The following is a 19,304-nucleotide window of genomic DNA, read 5'->3' as shown; positions in this document are numbered from 1 at the left end:
TCTGAAAATTTACGAATCTAATCCAAGGGAAGAGTATTGTTAATTCCTTGAACATACCTCGTCTTCTCACCTAGATAGCCACGGTGTGAAATCTGACCAATGCATGTGGGATTTTGATGCAAAACTGGATGTCCTATATCTTTGATCAAGCTCAGATCCATTATGAACATCAAATGGCACACGGTGTTTGTACTCTCTGCTACAGCAGTTACTTACGTTGTGCGCGGCCACCTTGCTTTAAGCGTGTGTACAATCTTATATGAAATCTTATCTTATAAAAGATGCTAGAAGTGTCATTCTTCATAATGAGATACTTCAAAACACCATTAGGATTTTCTGCACACCAATAGCGAGAGGTTATGGCTGTTCACATGACCATTAAGATGAAACTAGGCCTCACCCAAAAAGAACACAAGCTGTGGGTCGAATAAATGATCATTCAGTGATGGAAGATACCACTCACAATTTCTCACTCTTGTGGCTGGATGAGCAGGTTTTAAACAATGGGCCAGTGTAAACCTGTACAGTTTGATGTGTAACAGCTTTGTAGCTCTGTGTGCAGAAGAAACCGAAACCCCTACTTGTTGTGCTAATTTTGTGAGTGATTTATTTGGTGACCGTTTTCAAGATTCGCACCAATGTCCTGTAGCTTTTCGTCTATTAAAACTTTTCGTGTGTGTGCATGTTTCTTTATTGAGCACTGAGCCAGTAGTATCAAATTTATTTACAATTATGTGACTCTGCTCGTGAAGATGGCACTTCACCAGGAAATTGCCATCAGCCACTGCCACTGATGATCACAAAATCAACGGTCCTGTGACTGCAAACTTACTTATAGGAAAATCTTGAAGAAAAGAGGACTTGAGAGACTTCAAGATTTGATGAACGTTTTCTGCATCCTACCTAACATGAAATGAAACATGAAGTAGAGGACGTGGCCAATAATTGAATCAACAAGGCAGCGCTTTTAGGGACTGACTGGCTTTTTAGGGCAAATTTCTTCTAGAGTGTCATAAATGTAATAATAGCTGAGGAGATGTTTAATGCATACTCACTCACTCACTCACTCACTTGGCCACCACTGGTACTCAGTTGGTATTTGGCCTCACCAACACACTGCCATAATTTGTTTTTGTCTGCTGCACCGTCTCCGTCAGGCCCATCCTTCTCATATATCTTTCTGGATCTGATCCCGCCCTCTTGTTTAGGTCTTCCCGGTGGCCACTGCCTCCACTTTGTATTCTACAGCACATTTTCTTGATCATGGTATTCTCTTCCTTATGCTCTGTCCCGTCTCCTGCTCTTAATCTCTGCCATAATATCATATGTTAAATGCATTGTTTATTATTATTATTATTATTATTATTATTATTCAAATATCTAGGGGAGATACTGATTCCTAACAACAATGAGAAGCCAGCTATGGAAGAAAGAGCAAAGAAGATGGAGATTGAATTCAGACTATGCCAGGAAATCCCTCTCCTATGAAACCTGAATTCTTGTATGCAGCAGAGACAATTGCCAGAAAGGGGAATACCGAAATAGAAAAGAAAAATCATAAATTTCTGGGACCCAAGAAAGTAACAGGAAGTGAGTTTACCTTCAGTTTGAGATCAAATCAAGAGCTGTATGAAAAATGCGAAAACATTTCAACCTCGATAAGAAAAAGGCGACTGACTTTCTTCGGACACTTGAGAAGAATGGGACTGGAACGCCTAGCAAATAAGATCCTCATCTTCCAGGAAAGAAGAAAGACCCAAGTACCATGGCTGAGAGAAGTTCATCAGGATCTTTAAAAATGTGGCATTGAGGAGGGAGATATTACAAACAGAACAGTGTTCAGAAGGAGACTTGTGGAGGTGACGCATCTGTTTGTAGAGATACCCAAAAGAACAAGAAGGGTGTTCTCAGTTGAGGAACGAGCAAAAGCGAGCCAGAGAATGAAGGAGTATTGGCGTAAAAGGAAAGAACATCAACAGTCAAGGAAGTTGTGAAATCGTAACACAAAGGAGGTTGAAATCATCCTAAACAAATATCATCATCCAGCATGAGATCCGTTATGAGGATACTGACATACTGGCCACAACATCCCATTTTCACGCACGTCTCTACAGGGAAGCAATCGAAATACACAAACATCCGGATAACTTTAATAGAAAGGAGGAAGGACTGAAACTCAGCAAGTCTTGGTACACCCCTTTATATAACATACGACTGAAGCTAACTAAGATCAGGGACATCACAGTCAACCAACCAGAGGATCCATTGCCTGGCACGACCCAATCACTTACATGAATTAAGGCGCGATATAAGTGACTGACCTTCTACTTCTTTTAGTTTTCACGATTTAAAATCGCACAGTGCCAATCCCCACCATCTTATTTTGCCTCTTCAACAGTTTTTGTGAAAGACTCATTCTTTAATTTCTTATTTACCTATGCATTGTTTTTGCATTTTATTCAGCTGATGATGACCCAGATTGGGGTCGAAACCGGTACTGCTTCCACTTATAATTAAATAGAAATGTAACTCTACATTTCTTATTTATTTGTATTGAATAGGTTGAACTACGTTATTTGTTATTTCAATTTACTTGTGATACAGTTCAGTACGGAACATCATGAAATTTTTATCTTTAAATCTTTGATGTATTCGAGGCAGATTTCTTATTAACTTACCCTTTATACATTATAACTACAAACATGCATTTACATTTGCATCTCTACAAATGAGCATAAGCTAACTGTTGAGAATTTTTCTAAAAGTAAAGAAATTGTATTTATTCAAAACTGTCAAGCACATCTTGGGGACTTCTGCCCAGTCATAGTTGAAATGCAGTAAATTTGTTATAGAACAATTTTGAGATGTGATACCACTGTGCAGCTATTGATTGGTTTGTTCTGTTTAGTGTCAGGAGGAGCCATGGCAGACTCTCAGCCGAGTGCAGCTTCACACCGACGTGGATCCACCCAGAGCGACACTAGTGCACTCGTCAGTTCGCTAACGAGAGACCTGTCCCAGTCTCCAAGTGGAGCCACCACCACGGCCAATACCAGAGAACTGTCTCCCAGCCCTAGCTGCAGCTCCCTGGCGAGCCCGAACAGTACCCCTGGAGGAACCCCGCGGCGCCAGGAGCAGGTAATACAACTTGGTCATTTTGAGTTACGAACATGGTTACGTATTCCAAATGTACACAGAAACAACACAAGTCCAATGATTTCCTATCCTAATATCTCATTTAAAAATCATGTTATTTTGAGAAATAAAACATGTCCAAGACTGTTAGGAAGGATATGGAAAGCAAAGTAGAGTGAAAGCATCTATGCATCTGCCTGGAAATGTTAACAGTAAAACATTAACGTGATGTAGCAATGGCAGGACTTACGTTTTTGGGTTTTTGAAACATAGAACATTATAGTCATTAAAAGTTCTTAAATCTCTAATTAAAGCTCCTTAGACTCGGTTTCTAACAATTTAAAGATAAGAGGTATAGAACTAAATGAGGCCACAGCACTAGCAGAGGCTTGCAGACTGAATGCTGAAAGGCATAACAGTCTATAGTGATAATGTATGTATGTATGTATGTATGTATGTATGTATGTATGTATGTATGTATGTATGTATGTATGTATGGAAGTAGAAAATATATAAATTTATGTTTGAGAACCAACACAAGTCAAAAAAAAAGCTGATATTAAAAAATCTGTTAGTATAAAATTCTTAAAATATACTGGTCTAGTAGTCTGAAGATGTTCTTTTGAAAGGTTTAGCAGTCATATTCCTTACTTATTTAGTTTGTTAAAAACACATTTTTTAAAATTCTGGAAAATACACTCTTCTGGACTTCTGTCATTTCCCAAACAATACATTAATTTATAACTGAACTGACTTCCAGCTTATTATATTATGTTGAGTACATGCTGAGAAAATGTGAAGTACAGAACAAAAATGACCAAATGAACACCAATGGGAGCCGAATCCTTAACCTTCAGATTTCACGTCTGAATTTCTCCTGATTGAGCTGCGGTGGTCTCGGTCATTTTTGTTTTGTTAGCAGGAATCTGAGCAACAGGTCTGGCACATACATACATACGTACATACATACATACTTAAACATTACTTTTTGTGTCAAAGTCAGTACATCATTCAGTGGTTTTACTACTATTTTCAGGAACCTCTGGGTTGTAGCCCAAAGGCAGTAACTCAGACCGGCACTCAGACCAGTCCAGAAAGTGCTGCTTCAGCCATCAAGGGCCACTTCAGCATCGGAGCTGGTGGAAGCAAGGAAGAGAGACTGTCTCCGAAACCAGTTCGCAAAGATCGTGGATCAGGCGTCGGTGTGAAAGGACGCAGCAGTAAACGTGCCATGTCACCAGCGCCAATGCAGACGGCTTCCACCTCCACTGCACCACGTGGCCTACCTGTGCCTAAAGAGCCTGTCAAAGAAGCCATCAGTCCTTCTGTGGCCGAGGCACTGAGAGCAATATTTGCAGCTTTCCTCTGGCATGAAGGGATTGTACACGATGCCATGGCGTGTGCTTCCTTCTTGAAGTTTCACCCATCTCTGCCTAAGCAGGGAGCACTGGTAGTGACAAGACAGCCCTCGGGAAGTGGAGTGGGTGACAGGCGGAAATCGGAACTCACCAAGGAGCAACGTGCCCGTCAGAGACATTCCGTGGAGGTCAGTACGGCTGGAACCTACCTTCACATACAACCTTCAACGCTAGAAACACTCACAAGGTCTGCTGCCAATGCCAATGCAAATCGTAATCGCAAGAAACAGCAGCCGGAAGCCGTCATCAAGGAAGAGATTGGTGGGGCTGCTGCAGGCTCTAGTATGGCTGGAACTGACCCTAAACTGACTGCTCTTCCGGAGTCTTCATTCCATACTGTTGCTGTGTTACCCCCTGCCCTTAAGTCTTTAGTATTTCTGTGGGAAGAACTCAGTTCTAGTTGTGTACAGGCCATCGACCGTCAGGTCATCTTGCCCAGTCCGACAATACCTCTGAGAGTGAGTAAAAAGGCTCCCAGTGCAGACAAAGCTTTAGCCAAAGAACCAAGAGGAGTTGCCTCGGAGAGCAAGAAGGCAGGACGCAAGAAGAAAGAATGGAAACCGATGGGTAGAGCGAATCTAATGGGGGATGTTGCTGGTGCTGGTATACTGGGGGGTGGCATCGAACGGGAGACTGTGTGCGAACTATGTGGCAACATGTACCCACATCCCGTCACATACCACATGCGCCAGGCTCACCCTGGTTGCGGAGGACATGCTGGGGGTAAAGGATACAACAGTGGTGGGAACTTCTGTGTTGGCTGGGCAGGTAAGTCATCATCTCCTTTTTTATGCATGTACAAGGGCGGATCAATCATAAACGGGAATTATTTTTTAAAATTTATTGCATCAACCAAAAAAATACACGCATTGAGATCACTTTTCAATACACATTTTCTCCATCAGATCGGTAAATTTTTGATGCCATCCTGATAGAAAGAAGAGGGGCACGTGCGGAGCCAGTTGCGCACAAGCTCTTGTACACTTGCATCATCATCGAACCGCTGTCCTCCTAGGTCTTATTTGAGTGGTTCAAACAAATTGTAGTCGCAGGGCGATAAATTGGACTGTATGGAGGGTGTTCCAGATGTGTCCAGTGAATTTCCTCCAGTTTTTCCTGTGTTAAAGCGGCAGTATGCAGCCTTGCATTGTCATGGAGAAAAATGATGTTTCAGATTGGTTGCCGGCATAGCTTTTTGCGATACACAGCTTTTGCTTCATCCAAAAGGCAACAGTCATAGGCTGTATTAATTATCCTTTGTTCGTGAAGAAAATCCACCAGCAAAATGCCCGCAGAGTCTCGGAAAATGTTTGCAACCACCTTCCCAGCAGATGGGCGTGTTTTGGTCTTGACCAGACCTGCTTCGTCTCTTTGCCACCACTCCATACTTGCTTACTTTGACTCTGGGGTGTAATAATGCACCCAACTTTCATCACAAGTAACAATACAATGCAGGAAATCTTCCTTCCTCCTTGTAGCAATGCAGGAGTCTCTGAGAAACTTCCTGGCATAAAGATTTTTGTTCCTGGTTTAGGAGACAAGGAACCCGCATGGTAGACAATTTTCTGAAATGGAGTTTTACCTCGGATGATGGTTTGAACACTTTTGTAACTTATTTTATGGCCAAAACAATTTGCAAAATTTTTATTCGCCGATCTTCACCAATAATGTCACGAATGGCAACAATGTTATCTGCAGTGATTTCTGCGGTCTCCTTTCATCAGGTTCATTTTCCACAGCTTCTCTTCCTGCCACAAATTTTTTATCCCATTCATACCCTCGAGTCTGCAAAAGTGCTTTTTCCCGAAACTGTGCATGGAGCTGTCTCAAAATTTCAGGAGGTTTGTGCCCTCTTTTGCGAGAAACTTGATAACGATGCATTGCACAACAGACGTGTGCACTCTTGCTCACTCGTGGCGTACTAAGGCAGCCCAGCTCTCCACCATTGTTTGTGTGTGCGCAAACCCCTTCTCCAGACACCACTACCAACATTCTGGCAGAGCCCCACCTCAGAAGCATTACTCACAGCAGTGGTACATTCACATTTTCGTTTATATTTGATCCGCCTTTGTAATCTGTCGTCACTTCCACAGTCTTTATTCTCCTTCACACAGTGTTTCAAAATTATAGGTAGAAACTGCCAGGGTGTGTGGAGGTCAATGCAACAAGGAAAAGAGTCCTATAAACATAGGTCTAGAAGCCAACTGTTTCTGAGATATGATGAGAGACCTGTAGCCGTTATGATGTTGTTCGTGCTTTATGTTCACCGAGCTCAATAGCTGTAGTCGCTTAAGTGCGGCCAGTATCCAGTATTCGGGAGATAGTAGGTTCGAACCCCACTGTCGGCAGCCCTGAAGATGGTTTTCCGTGGTTTCCCATTTTCACACCAGGCAAATGCTAGGGCTGAACCTTAATTAAGGCCACGGCCACTTCCTTCCCACTCCCAGCCCTTCGCTGTCCCATCGTCGCCATAAGACCTATCTGTGTCGGTGCGACGTGAAGCAGCTAGCAAAAAAACGTACTTTATGTTCCAATACCAGGCTCCATATTGAATGTGAACTCGTATCTTACATTTGTAGCAGCAGTTGTCATGGCATCTCACATGTTTTAGAAAAAGGAGATGACTGACATGCATATTATGAATGGTTTACAGACCTGTGTTTGTGAGGACTTTTCTGCTTGTTTCAGTGTCCTCTGCCTACCTCTACAGGTTGCACCAAAGGCATTTCTCAAAAAATAAGATGACAAAGAGTTTGCATGGAGAAACTTTATTTTACAGGCAGATATAAGGATACACAGTAGTAGGGCACTGATACACATTACTATTTAACAAAGTCCCCATTCTTGTGCAAGCACTTGTTCTAAGGTTACACCAAGGCATCGATGCTGGCATAGAAGAAATCTGTGACCAGTCCCTGAAGCCACGTTACGAAGGCATGCTGAATGGCCATATCATTGTTGAACTGTCCATAGTAGCAAAAGGTTTTTGAACTCAGGTATGTATAAATTGAATTGCAGAGAGTACAAACTTTCAGGAATGATGCAGGACAGCAAATGGATCAATGAGATAAGGAACCGTACTCCAGAAATGTTTGAGTCAGAAGTTATTAATAATCCAAGTTGTTTAAAGTCCATCCATTCTTAACAGATGCTGGGGTGTTGGAATTTCGTCCTGGAGTAGTTCTTTAACATCCCGGAAGCCAGCGACATGGGGCTGTCACCTTTAAACACCCTTAAAAGCCACTGACCTCAGTTGGGTTTGAACACATTCACTTGGGATTAGTAGACCAATGCCGTATCCACTACACCACTGTGAAAAGCCTTGTGTATGACACACCTGTCAAGACTGAGACGATCTCTTGGCGAGAATTCTCGCTGTCTGCAACGCTGTTCAGACGACACCGGGGATATTCGAAGGGTACAACAGAATGTGCGATGATGTCATGCCTGCATTGACACAGGGGGATGCCATTTCGAACATTTGTTGTAATTGGACTAGCTTGTGAAACTTGTGCAGGTAAACAGACTTAAATGAGTAGAATTTTGCTTTACTTTTGACTTGATCATTTTCCGACTATGGTCCCTTATCTCAAATTGATCCATTTTCTGCCCTCCATCATCCCTGAAAGTTGTAACATCATCACGGATAAACGCTGTATAGGTCAGATACGTAGGAGCTTTGCAATAAGTTACCAAGAACATACTAATGCAGAAAGACTTAATAAATACTCAGAAGTATCCACATGGCAGATTCCAATCATTCCTTTTCAACTATAGACCAAAATTTAGGCCTTTTTACATACAGTTCATAAAGTAGAAAAGGTATCTCCAATGAACATTTACAGAAATATATCCACATTGACCAGAGGATCAATCCCAATTACAAGCTAAAAGAGGTAACCAAAAATATTAATGTTCTGTTTGAAGAAATATTTAAAATATTGCCTCTGACAAATAGAAACAAAAAGTCTACTACAGAAGTCATACACTTCCCCCTCTCTACCTTTGCCATACCCCTTTCCTGCCTTCCCCATTGCCTTCCCAACAGCAGCTGTTTACTGCAGCAGTTCAATCACCGACAGCGTCTATGAAGCTTCATTCATACACACACCAGCAGGGGAGTGAGTACTTATTTCTCCATCTCAACTAGCTCTATTACTTTCTTTTTTCTAAATAATTTTTATGCAAGTTTCATTCTTTTCTTTCTAGAGTCCCTCTTCTAAACCATCACTCCTACAACTTTAAAATTCTTCAAGTTCACTCTCGCATTACTTCAACGTATCCCTGATCTTTTACAAAATCATTTTTGAGAGGAGTTCCCCTAGCTTAAAGAAAACTGAGGGGAGTCCACCTGTTCAATATCTATCAGCGTACTTTCCTGTAGGAAATACAATTATATTCTAACTACATCATTACATGTTTTGTCCCAATTTTTGGGTTATCTTGAGCTATTAGAAGAATACTGTAAGAAGTATGTGTGTTGATCGTTCAGCCCATAGGCTGGTTTGAACCTCAACAGCTCTGCAGTTAGCAGTTAGGTGGCCCAGGCGTCACTGAACAGGCGGACTAGGGAAATGAGGAGTGAGGTAGTTTCCTGTTGCTTTCCCCACTGAGCCACAAGTTGCTATTACATCTCAGCACTGAAATGCCTGCACACCAGTGGACCCTATGAACAACATTTTCACATTATTCGTAACAGGGACTGGCTGTGTAAGGAATGGCATTACTAACATCACTCATAACTTGGTCACTTTCATTTTGTCAAAGCCAAGGATGAGATGGACAGGTCAGTGAAAGTAACAAATTTGTTGTAGCCCACACCAGAAGACATAGTGCACTGTAAACACTAGTTCTATGCATACTGTAAGATTCCAAAACATTACTTAAATGCTCATTTAAAAAGATAAGTTAAAAATGTATGGGTAAACACTGTATTTAGGAAAACTGTTATCCATTGAAACGTCCAATGTTGTTGGATATCTGATAGGTGTGTTAATTAAAAGTCCTTATTATAATTGAATGGGTGCTCGCAAAAACGGGCTAACCAACATTTTGTCAGAACAGAGATAAATCAATTTCTGTAAATGTCAAAAAAACAAAAAATATACCATAAAAATAATATTTGTTTCATTATTTTATCTTGATGTAGTACCTTTAAATTATCAATACCATATATTGGAACTGTATTAAAAATGACAAGTGCTTGGAGAAATAGGAATATAAAAAATGGAAGAAAATTAACTTCTGCGTTGACCTAGCTATAGTTAATAGTTTACCTTAGATTCGTAACCAAACTTTATTTTATGATCATAAAAAAGGTGCTTTAAACAGTAAACTAGACATAAAGATGCTTCAGACTTATTTTGAAATATGACATGGGACAATCATCAGTCATATGGGTCTTATTCTAATGCATTGGAAAATGATTCCTCAGTCACCTCTTAGCCATTGCCAGCTGTCAGTTCTCTGTAATACTGGTGATATCTTGCAGGGACATATTCAAGTAGCTCAAGCAAGTCCTTAAGCTTTGCTGGCTTTATTGGCCTTGTAACACTGTACTTTGGTGACAGCTGAATACTAGCAAGTGATGGCCGACCACCATGACTGTTCCTTTTGTGAAGGTCAACACAATCATATTCCTCAACAATACAATGTGAATTTTTTTTTTGCTTTACGTCGCACCGACTCAGATAGGTCTTACGGCGACGATGGGACAGGAAATAGCTAGGAGTGGGAAGGAAACGGCCGTGGCCTTAATTAAGGTACAGCCCCAGCATTTGCCTGGTGTGAAAATGGGAAACCATGGAAAACCATTTTTAGGGCTGCCGATAGTGGGGTTCGAACCTACTATCTCCCGAATACTGGACATTGGCCGCAATTAAGTGACTGCAGCTATCGAGCTCGGTATGTGAATATTTTAAAAAATACTTAAATGGTTCATCTTTCTTAAATAGTATGCCTGAAACTTTACTAATCAGTATTCTTTGCTTATTTACAGATATCATTCTCTTGGCTACTTTTTCTAGCAAAGGTTGAGTGCTCACAAACTTGTCACTTGTCATTTTTACTTCTTGAAATGGCTTTCTTACTCTAGCTCTTTTTACTAAATCTATCCATTCATCTGGCACAAAAACATAAGAAACACCCACAGCCTCTAGCATACATAGGAATAAGGTTTGCTAACCTACATGTACAGCAACGCCATTTTTACAGCCTCCTCCGTAAACGTCTGTTAGCCCGATTTTGCAATAAGAAAATTGGTCTAAATTAAAAGGCATAAAATTCAAAGCGTTGTATCTCATCACACAGGATTACCTCATGTTTGCGCAACTCACAGAACCTTCCGCAATAGATGGCAGCACATAACTCATTTTTTCCAAATTTGTTGGTTAGCCCGTTTTTGCGAGCACCCATTCAATTGGTCTTGATGTAGAAGATGACAAAAATGTAACATTTAGAATTACATAAGAACAAAGTGATGAAAACACAATAAAATAGTTATCATGAAAACATGATGTCCTTGAAGTTGATTAATAGACATCAAAAACTGGACACTGTTTTAAATTTTCTCACTCTTTTGCATTTTTTCCCATCACAACCGTGCTTCTGCATTTTTCTTCTCTAGCTTCACAATGTTGTGTGTACTCTGCCTTTCATTGACGTTCCAGGCAACTGCGGTGACGGTGGTGTGGGAGGTAGCTCGTGGTACCTGGTGTGCGATACTTGCAGAGAGAAATATCTCCGTTCTAAGAAGCAGAGTGGTGGTGCCGGCGGCTCTGGTCGGGATCGTAACAAGAAGGGAAGTTTGGCTAGCAGAAGGAAAACAGCAGCCACGGCATCAAAACTCCTTTCACCAGCATCAAGCTCTTTGCCATTGGAAACTCACATCATCATGAAGAACAATGCTATGTTCTTGTTGGAGATGGCTAGTGCTGCAGGGTCTGGTCTTCCAACCCAGCAGCGCAGGTCCTCCGTCAGCAGCATGCCATCTGTTGCGGAAAACTACAGTCCGCCCGAACCTCCAGGACCGTTCACACCGACGGGGCCATTCCAGTGCCTCATGGCTCTTGGAGTTCATCACTCCCAGATGAGAGACGAACATCCCTTCTTGGATGAAACATTATGTCGACAGAATGGTCAGCAGGGAATGTTAGATGCTGGTCTTAATGGGAACGTGCATTCGACATCCACATCTGGAACAAGAGTAAGTTATTCCCAACTATCATGCTATTAATTTGACTAAGAGGGATGACCCTCAAGGTTTCTCTACTTGAAAGTGTGAGATGTTGACTAAGAAGCTCTAAGCTGAGTCTTACATTGCTTTTATTTACCTGTGCTGGGTCCCTAGTTTTAATTTTTTGTATCCAACTTCTCTTGTTCAACTCTTACTCCTTTCTGATCCTGACCATGTTAGGTTTGCAAGGCCTAGGAAATTTTTTCTGTTAAAATCATGTCAGTGTTTTGCGGGCTTGTAGGCCATGGTCTAGGAGCACGTGATGGTCTCGACCTTTCACCGAAGACTGCGTTTGGCATTATCAAGGTTTATGACTCACTTTGATAGCTGTGAGGCTCACAGTGGAATGGAGTGGTGTTGGAATTCCACTTCATTATATAGTGCAGCCTACGGCCCGCTGTTCGCTATGCTGGGGGGGCGGTTGCTGATTGGATGTTCTTCGGTCAATGATTGAAGCATTAAGGAGCCCGATGTACGTTGATCTGCTGTGGCGGAGACAGGCCGTTGCTTTTCCTGGTTTTCCGTGCTCAGCGTGTCCTTCCAGATTTGAGGCTTTCAGGACTGGAAACCAGGCTTTGTTTACCAGTTCAGATTTCTCTTTACGGTTGAAGCTGTTGGTGTGCTTCAGGATTTCAATGGCTTCCCTTTGTAGCTGGGCGTGATAAGGTACAGTAGTGGACAGTACTTTGGTGTTGCTGTACTGTATGATATGGCCTGCTAACAGCGAGTGTTCAGTGACTGATGATCTTTCTGCTTGTCCCAGCCGGCTATATCTGTTACGCTCCTTCAGTCGAGTGGCGATGCTGCGTTTTGTAGTGCCTATGAAGACCTGGCCGCAGACACCTGCTGTGGAGAGAGGATGGCGCTTGTCTTTAGCAGACCAAAGTAGTTCCGGATTTTCTTCGTTGGCTTATCTGTGTTTTTACACCATGGGACTCCAGTAGCCTCCCTATTCTGTCAGTTGTCTTTTTATTTTTATTTCTTTCATTACCTTCCCTTTCTATTCAAGATACCTCTATTCTTTGAAGAATCAGACCTCTTCCTCCCTCTATTATGATTTTAATGTCAAGGGGGGACGTTTATCTTGTATTTATCTTGTATCTCCTATTAAAGCGCTCTGTGTGATCAGTGGGATAGTATTAATTGGCTTTTCGATCACAAGAGTGGGTTCAGAGCTGGTAGATGTAGACGGATCTTTGAAGGGTGGTAAAATATCCATTTAGTGACATTTCCACAAATTCTCTTTAATCATTTATATTTCACCATTGGTCTTCTATGTGGCTTTCATCTATTGCAAATGGATAACTCCTTATGGAGGTAGCAATTTCCATGTCCATCAGTCTATACCAACTGTTGGTATCAACCCATTTGAACTTAATAAATAATTTGCATACAGAACCAGAAATCTCCTATTAACCTATACTAATATTATAAAGAGGAAAAATTTGTATATTTGTTTGTAAGGGATAGACTCAGAAACTACTGAACCGATTTTAAAAATTACTTCACCTATAGAAAGCTACATTTTCGGTGAGTAACATGGGCTGTATTTTATTTTCAAAACAATTAGACGTTGGGGAGGGTGTGATATAAAACATAAAAATAATAGGCTAATATATGCGAAATCGAATTTTTCGTAGAAGGATGAGACAAAGTTCATTTTAAGCCCCTTGATGCAAAGAACAAAACTCGGTAAGCCCTACAGGCCCGAAAACCATGTTTTAAGAACCTAAAACCAACCATTATGGAGATATTGGCTCCACACTACCCCTGTTTAATGAATCGGATAAAGAAAAGAACTGCTGTAACCATGGCAACGTCAGCTCCAGTATTCTTACGGCAGCGAGATTATCTACAATGTATCACAAAAACCTAACATGTTACAGACATGAAAATTGGTATTTGGAATCACCTGTAAAAATGAAAGAACACATTTTTTTTTCAGAAAATGCATTTAAGGGATGAGGGCGGGGATGTGAAAAGAAATGAGGAAGGAGTTGAATTCTTTATATGAGAATACATATATCTCAGAAACAGAATATGTTACAGATGTTAAAACTGGAACTTGGAATCTCTTTTAAAAATAAATGAACACAATTTTTTGGAAAATCCACTTAAGGCGGTGAAACAATAAAAAAAGGCGGGTGAATTTTTAAAACGAGTATCTTCATCTTCTACGCTTTTCCCACACCTGTGGGGTCGCGGGTGCGAACTGTGTCACACATGTGGATTTGACACTTTTACAGCTGGATGCCCTTCCTGACGCCAACCCCGTGTGTAGGGATGTAATTTGGTAATGTGTTGCGTTGAGTGAATATGAAGAGGAAAGTGTTGGGACAAACACAACAACCTGTCCCTGAGCCAGATGAATTAATCACACGGCATTAAAATCCCCAACCCAGCCTGGAATCTAACCCGGAACCCTGTGAACCGAAGGCCTCAATGCTGACCAGTCAGCCAAGGAGTGGGGCTGTTTTTAAAATGAGTATATCTACAGTATATCTCATAACTAAACAGTTATAGATATGAAAATTGGTGTTTGTAATCCCTTTTAAAAATAAAGAAACACGTACTTTTTGTCTTCAGAAAATCAACTTAAGCTGGAGATGGAAAATAAGTGAAGAAGGAGTTGGATTATCTTATGAGGATACTTACATCTCAAAACCTAACATGTTACAGACGTGAAAATTGGAATTTGGAATCTCCTTTAGAAATAAAGAAACTTTCCCCCCCCCCCAACTTAAAAGAGGACTGTTTCTCACATACAGAGTTTCATGTTGCATGTTCCAGATTTAGCTCTGCCAGTAGTCAGTCATCTTAGCCACAAAAGGGAATATCACAAACGTGGTTTACAAAGAGGTTCTGGTGTAAATGAAATGCAATATTTCGGTTAGTTTTTATACTTTAGGGATTTTCAGATAATGTCTTAGTGCAGAATCGAGGAACAATTCATTTTCATTAACTTAACAAATCCTTGTGAGTGAAGCCGTGGGTAACAGCTATTTTCTTATAAAATGAAGTTACAATTTATTTGTTATAATACAAAATTCATATTTCATAGCACTTTTTTTTTTCCCCCACAGATCATTGTCTTAATGTTCGTGTGATTCAATCTCTAATAGTGAACCAGAGTGTTGTATTTTTTGAAGGAGCTCTCCAAATGAAGTGAAATACCACATTTTTTGCACAATCAGCAGACTTATGCTCTAATTTCATGGGATTTCCACACTTTGCACTTGTTGGTGTAATGGCTGTGCAGTTAGGTGCGCACAGCTGTGAACTTGCATTCAGGTGAGAGTGGGTTTGAGCCCTACTGTCAGTAGCCCTGAAGATGATTTTCTGTGGTTTCCCATTTTCATACCAGGCAAATGCTGGGGGCTGCACCATAACTAAGGCCATGACTGCTTCCTTCCTTCTCTTAGCCCTTTCCAATCCCATCATCGCTATAAGTCTTATCTATGTTGGTGCAACGTAAAGCCAAATGGAAAAAAAAGTAATAGGAATTGGGAAATGTCGCACGCTTTACCCTGATTTAGAAATATTGTCTCACCTAGCTTCCATGCTTGTTTACAAACACTGAAGGTCGTCAGTTTTCTTTTGTTTTTTATATAGCTTGTCTTGAACTTGCAAGGGTGTGTTCAATTTAGGAAGCTCTTTTATCTATATGGATTAAACTAGAAATGCAGTGAGACCCATACCTTACCTCTCACACAAACTGCATGCATTTAAAAATGCATACAGAAGGGTTTTATATGTCAGCATCTAATCCACGCTAAGTGTTTAAGGAGTGGTTCATTAAGTCGGCCCCCCAATGAGTTAATTCTATTGCAGTTACTTTGAATTTTGATGATGATGTGTGCCATTAAAATGTTTCAGCCTGTATCTGAAGGTCCTCTAAGTGATAACGAGAGTGAAGGAAGCAAGGGCAGGACTTTCCATCGCTCAATCTCTATGGGTACTAACGGAGCACCATGGAGTCGACGAGAAGGTGATGGCCGCGTCATCATGATGAGGAAACGTAACTACAGCAGCAGTGAAATGGCTAACGGTAATACAGTTTCATTTGTTGTTGTTAATTCTAGACATTGCAGTTTTTAGAACTTAAATTTTAATTATAGATACCCGAGATGGTCTGCCCAAAACTGTCACAAGGACTCTAAAAACAGAACACCTTGCATTAAAAAGATATAACCAGTAAAAAAAAAAAAATAATTATGTGACAGCATGATTATCTTTAAGAGCAGTGTTGTTCTGCAATCACTGTTGTTGAAGGTGGTTGAGAGAATACTGTATAGGAGGCTATACACCTGTTTGAACCAACCTTTCAAATGAGCAGCATGGTTTTGTACATAAGCGTTCCACGGTGTCAAACCTTGGCTTATATTATAATTACATCTCCCAATCTTTGGAACAATGGCTCACGGATAGACTCCATATATACTGATCTCTCTAAAGCTTTTAAGACAGTACAACACAGTGCCCTGATTCTTAAATTATCTACTTATGGGGTGCATGGAAGGATCCTAGAATGGCTGAAATCTTCTCTCCAGTAGGACTTTGCTTATAAAATCTGAAGGATTTCTATCTTTTCCATACCACTCAACATCAGGTGTTCCACAAGGTTGAATTCTAGGACCCCTTCTATTAATTTTGGTGATTGATGATTTGTCTTCTATTATTCAGTCGAACAAGTGTCTCTTATACGCTGATGATTTAAAATTTTTTAAGGTAATAGAGTCTGAAAATGACTGCAAACTTTTGGAATCAGATGCTCTTCATATGAGTGAGTGGTGTAAGAAGTGGATGTTGCGGGTCAATGTTTGGAAGTGCATTGTAATTGGCTTCACTCGTAAGAAATCCCCTGTAGAGTATAGTTATGCTTTCAATGGTGTATATTAAAACTGTGTAGATATGATCAGTGATTTAGGTATCATATTAAACAATGCAAATGGCCTCTTCCTCCAGGACCATATAGATTTTATAACAAAGAAATCTCTTAGGTTTTTGGGTTTTCTTAAGAGAAATTGTAGGAATTTTATTCCTGTTTAAACCCTAAAAACACTGTTTATTTTCTATATTAGGTGAGGGTTGGAATATGGTACCGAGGTCTGGTTACCATCCCAACAATATTTGACTCTCTGGAGAGATTGCAGGTGAAATTTATGAAGTGGGTGAGTTACAGGGGCTTCAGAATTAAGATAACGTCTTCATTATATGATGAGTTTTGCCAACTGCTGCAAATAGAGAATTTAACTGCTGCATCGCAAATGAGCTAATGCAATGTTCGCAATAAAATGTATAACAAATAGAATAGATTGTCTGGAGCTCCTGCAGCTAATTCCACTTCATATTCTGGCACTGCACACAAGACACAAGACCACAGGAGTTTGTGGTTAATACAGCACTGCAGACACTGAACAGTGTTGGTCTCTATGTAGTATTGTGAGATGTTAATTTTTTGAACATTATAGTTGGTGATTATTTGAAATAATATGTAATTATATGTAAATAATGTTAGTTGTAGGAAATGGCTAATAGCATGCTGGCATTTGGTAACAGGAGTCCTAGGTTTGATTCCCGGCAGGGCAGGAATTTTAATCATAATTGATTAATTCTGCTGACACTGGGGCTGGCTGTATGTGTCGTCTTCATCCTCATCATGATGCGGAGTTCGCCAACGGACGTAAAATCCAAAGACCTGCATCTGGCAAGCCGAACTTGTCCTCGGACACTCCCGGCACTTAAAGCCATACGCCATTTAATTTTTCTTTAGGAAATAGATTATAGGTGTAGTACGCCATCTGTAATTGGGAATAGGCTGTTGGTGGTTAATAAATCAAATGTATCTATCTATCTATCTATCTATCTATCTATCTATCTATCTATCTATCTATCTATCTATCTATCTATCTATCTATCTATCTGTCTATCTATCTATCTATCTAAGACTACTTTAGTTCTGATGAGAACACAGATCCAAGACTGTGATGATGACAATGAACTGTGCTGACCAGCAAGCATCAAGCTAGCAGACAGTCAGTTGGAGAGTGTAGAATGTTTCACGTACTTTGACAGTATAGTATATAGAGAAAACTTAGCCACGGTGCAGAAGAGTACCCTATTCTGCCAGCAAGTGAGGACTCTTCTTTGGTATGTTAAGATTCCAAAGAAAGCAAAATTAACAATGTTCAGCAGCTACCTTTCATATCAAAACATGCTCCCGCATGAACAGAGGGTTATCAAGACTGCAGATATTAGAGATGAAATTCTTGAGACCCACTAGGCAGAAGAATGTGGTGGAGAAGTTTAGAAATGAAGAGGAGAGATAGGATGCTGGGATTGAGATATCTCTTTGATAGTACTCGTCACTTAAGGCCATATATCGCTGCCCTATTGCCTTTCTTTAAAATGTTTTGTCACTGCTGCCAATTTGACTAGGTATGTATTGAAATCATGAGACATAACCATGAACAAATTAACCTCAGTATAAGTATGAATAATGGTGGTTCCTGTACCCAAGTAAATGATAATAAATGATCAATCAATCATCATCATCATTTTACAATTCCAGTTTCCCGGGTACTGTTGGCGAACCTCTTCCATTCCGTCTTGTTGAGATGTGTTCTGTTGTTAATGACGTCCTCCAGTGTCCTTCCCCGATCTACAATAACCATCTTTACGATGTCCATCCAGTAGGTTCTTGGTCTTCCCACCATCCATTTTCCTGACACATGTCGCTCCAAATTACCATATGCTGTCCTTGTTGGCTCCATCCTCATTACATGCCCAAACCACCTCAGTCTGGACATGCTGACCCGATCTAACAATGATGTAACAATCCCAACTTCCTGTCTAACCACACCATTCCTTAACTTGTCCAGTTTGGTTTCTTGAATTGGGGACCTAAGGAACTTCATCTTGCATGCCTGCAACCTTGATGAGTCTTTCTTAGTGAGGGTGCAGGTTTAAATACCATAGGTTAAGATTGGTATGACGTTCTGATTGAACATCATCAGCTTTGATTTTGTTGGTACTTTGGAATCCCATAAGAGTGTTCGTACTTGCTGGTAAAAGTGAGAGCTCTTCTGCACTCTCTTTGCCACCTTCTTTGTGGCTAGTGTATCTTGAGATATTACACTGCCGAGGTATGTAAAGCTTTCCACACTTTCTAGTGGATGGTTTCCTAGCATGATGTTCGCTGGTCATCCCTCTCCGTTTATTGCCATCACTACTGTTTTGAGTTTGGTAATCCTGAGATTGAACTCCTGGAACATAACCTTCCATTCATTTAGTCTCCACTGTAGTTCTTCCTCTGTTTCTTCCCAGATCATAACATCAGCGAAGGCCTTTGCATTTACTTCACCAGAGGTTTTCTTGATCTTCTTCATTATGTCATCCATGATGGTGATAAGCAATAATGGGGATAGTGCACTGCCTTGCTGGACTTCACTTTCGGTCTTGAACCAGGATGAATTTCCGTCACCCAGTTGCACACAGCTGGTACAGTTCTCATACAG

At 40.7% G+C, this 19,304-nt stretch overlaps 1 protein-coding gene across 1 annotated transcript in view; it reads left to right on the top strand.

Moving 5' to 3' along the window:
• hiw (highwire) overlaps positions 1–19,304 on the top strand; it is an 815,007-nt gene that overhangs the window by 661,866 nt on the left and 133,837 nt on the right. Inside the window, exons 47-50 of the mRNA XM_068229800.1 lie at positions 2,909–3,138; positions 4,172–5,321; positions 11,222–11,757; positions 15,664–15,835. Of these exons, the coding sequence (XP_068085901.1) occupies positions 2,909–3,138; positions 4,172–5,321; positions 11,222–11,757; positions 15,664–15,835 (2,088 nt within the window). The remainder of the gene's footprint in view (positions 1–2,908; positions 3,139–4,171; positions 5,322–11,221; positions 11,758–15,663; positions 15,836–19,304) is intronic.

Source organism: Anabrus simplex, chromosome 12, assembly GCF_040414725.1.
Source record: "Anabrus simplex isolate iqAnaSimp1 chromosome 12, ASM4041472v1, whole genome shotgun sequence".
Lineage (NCBI taxonomy): Eukaryota > Metazoa > Arthropoda > Insecta > Orthoptera > Tettigoniidae > Anabrus > Anabrus simplex.
Note: the sequence above shows the minus strand (reverse complement) of the source record. Positions and strands in the feature narration are given on the sequence as shown.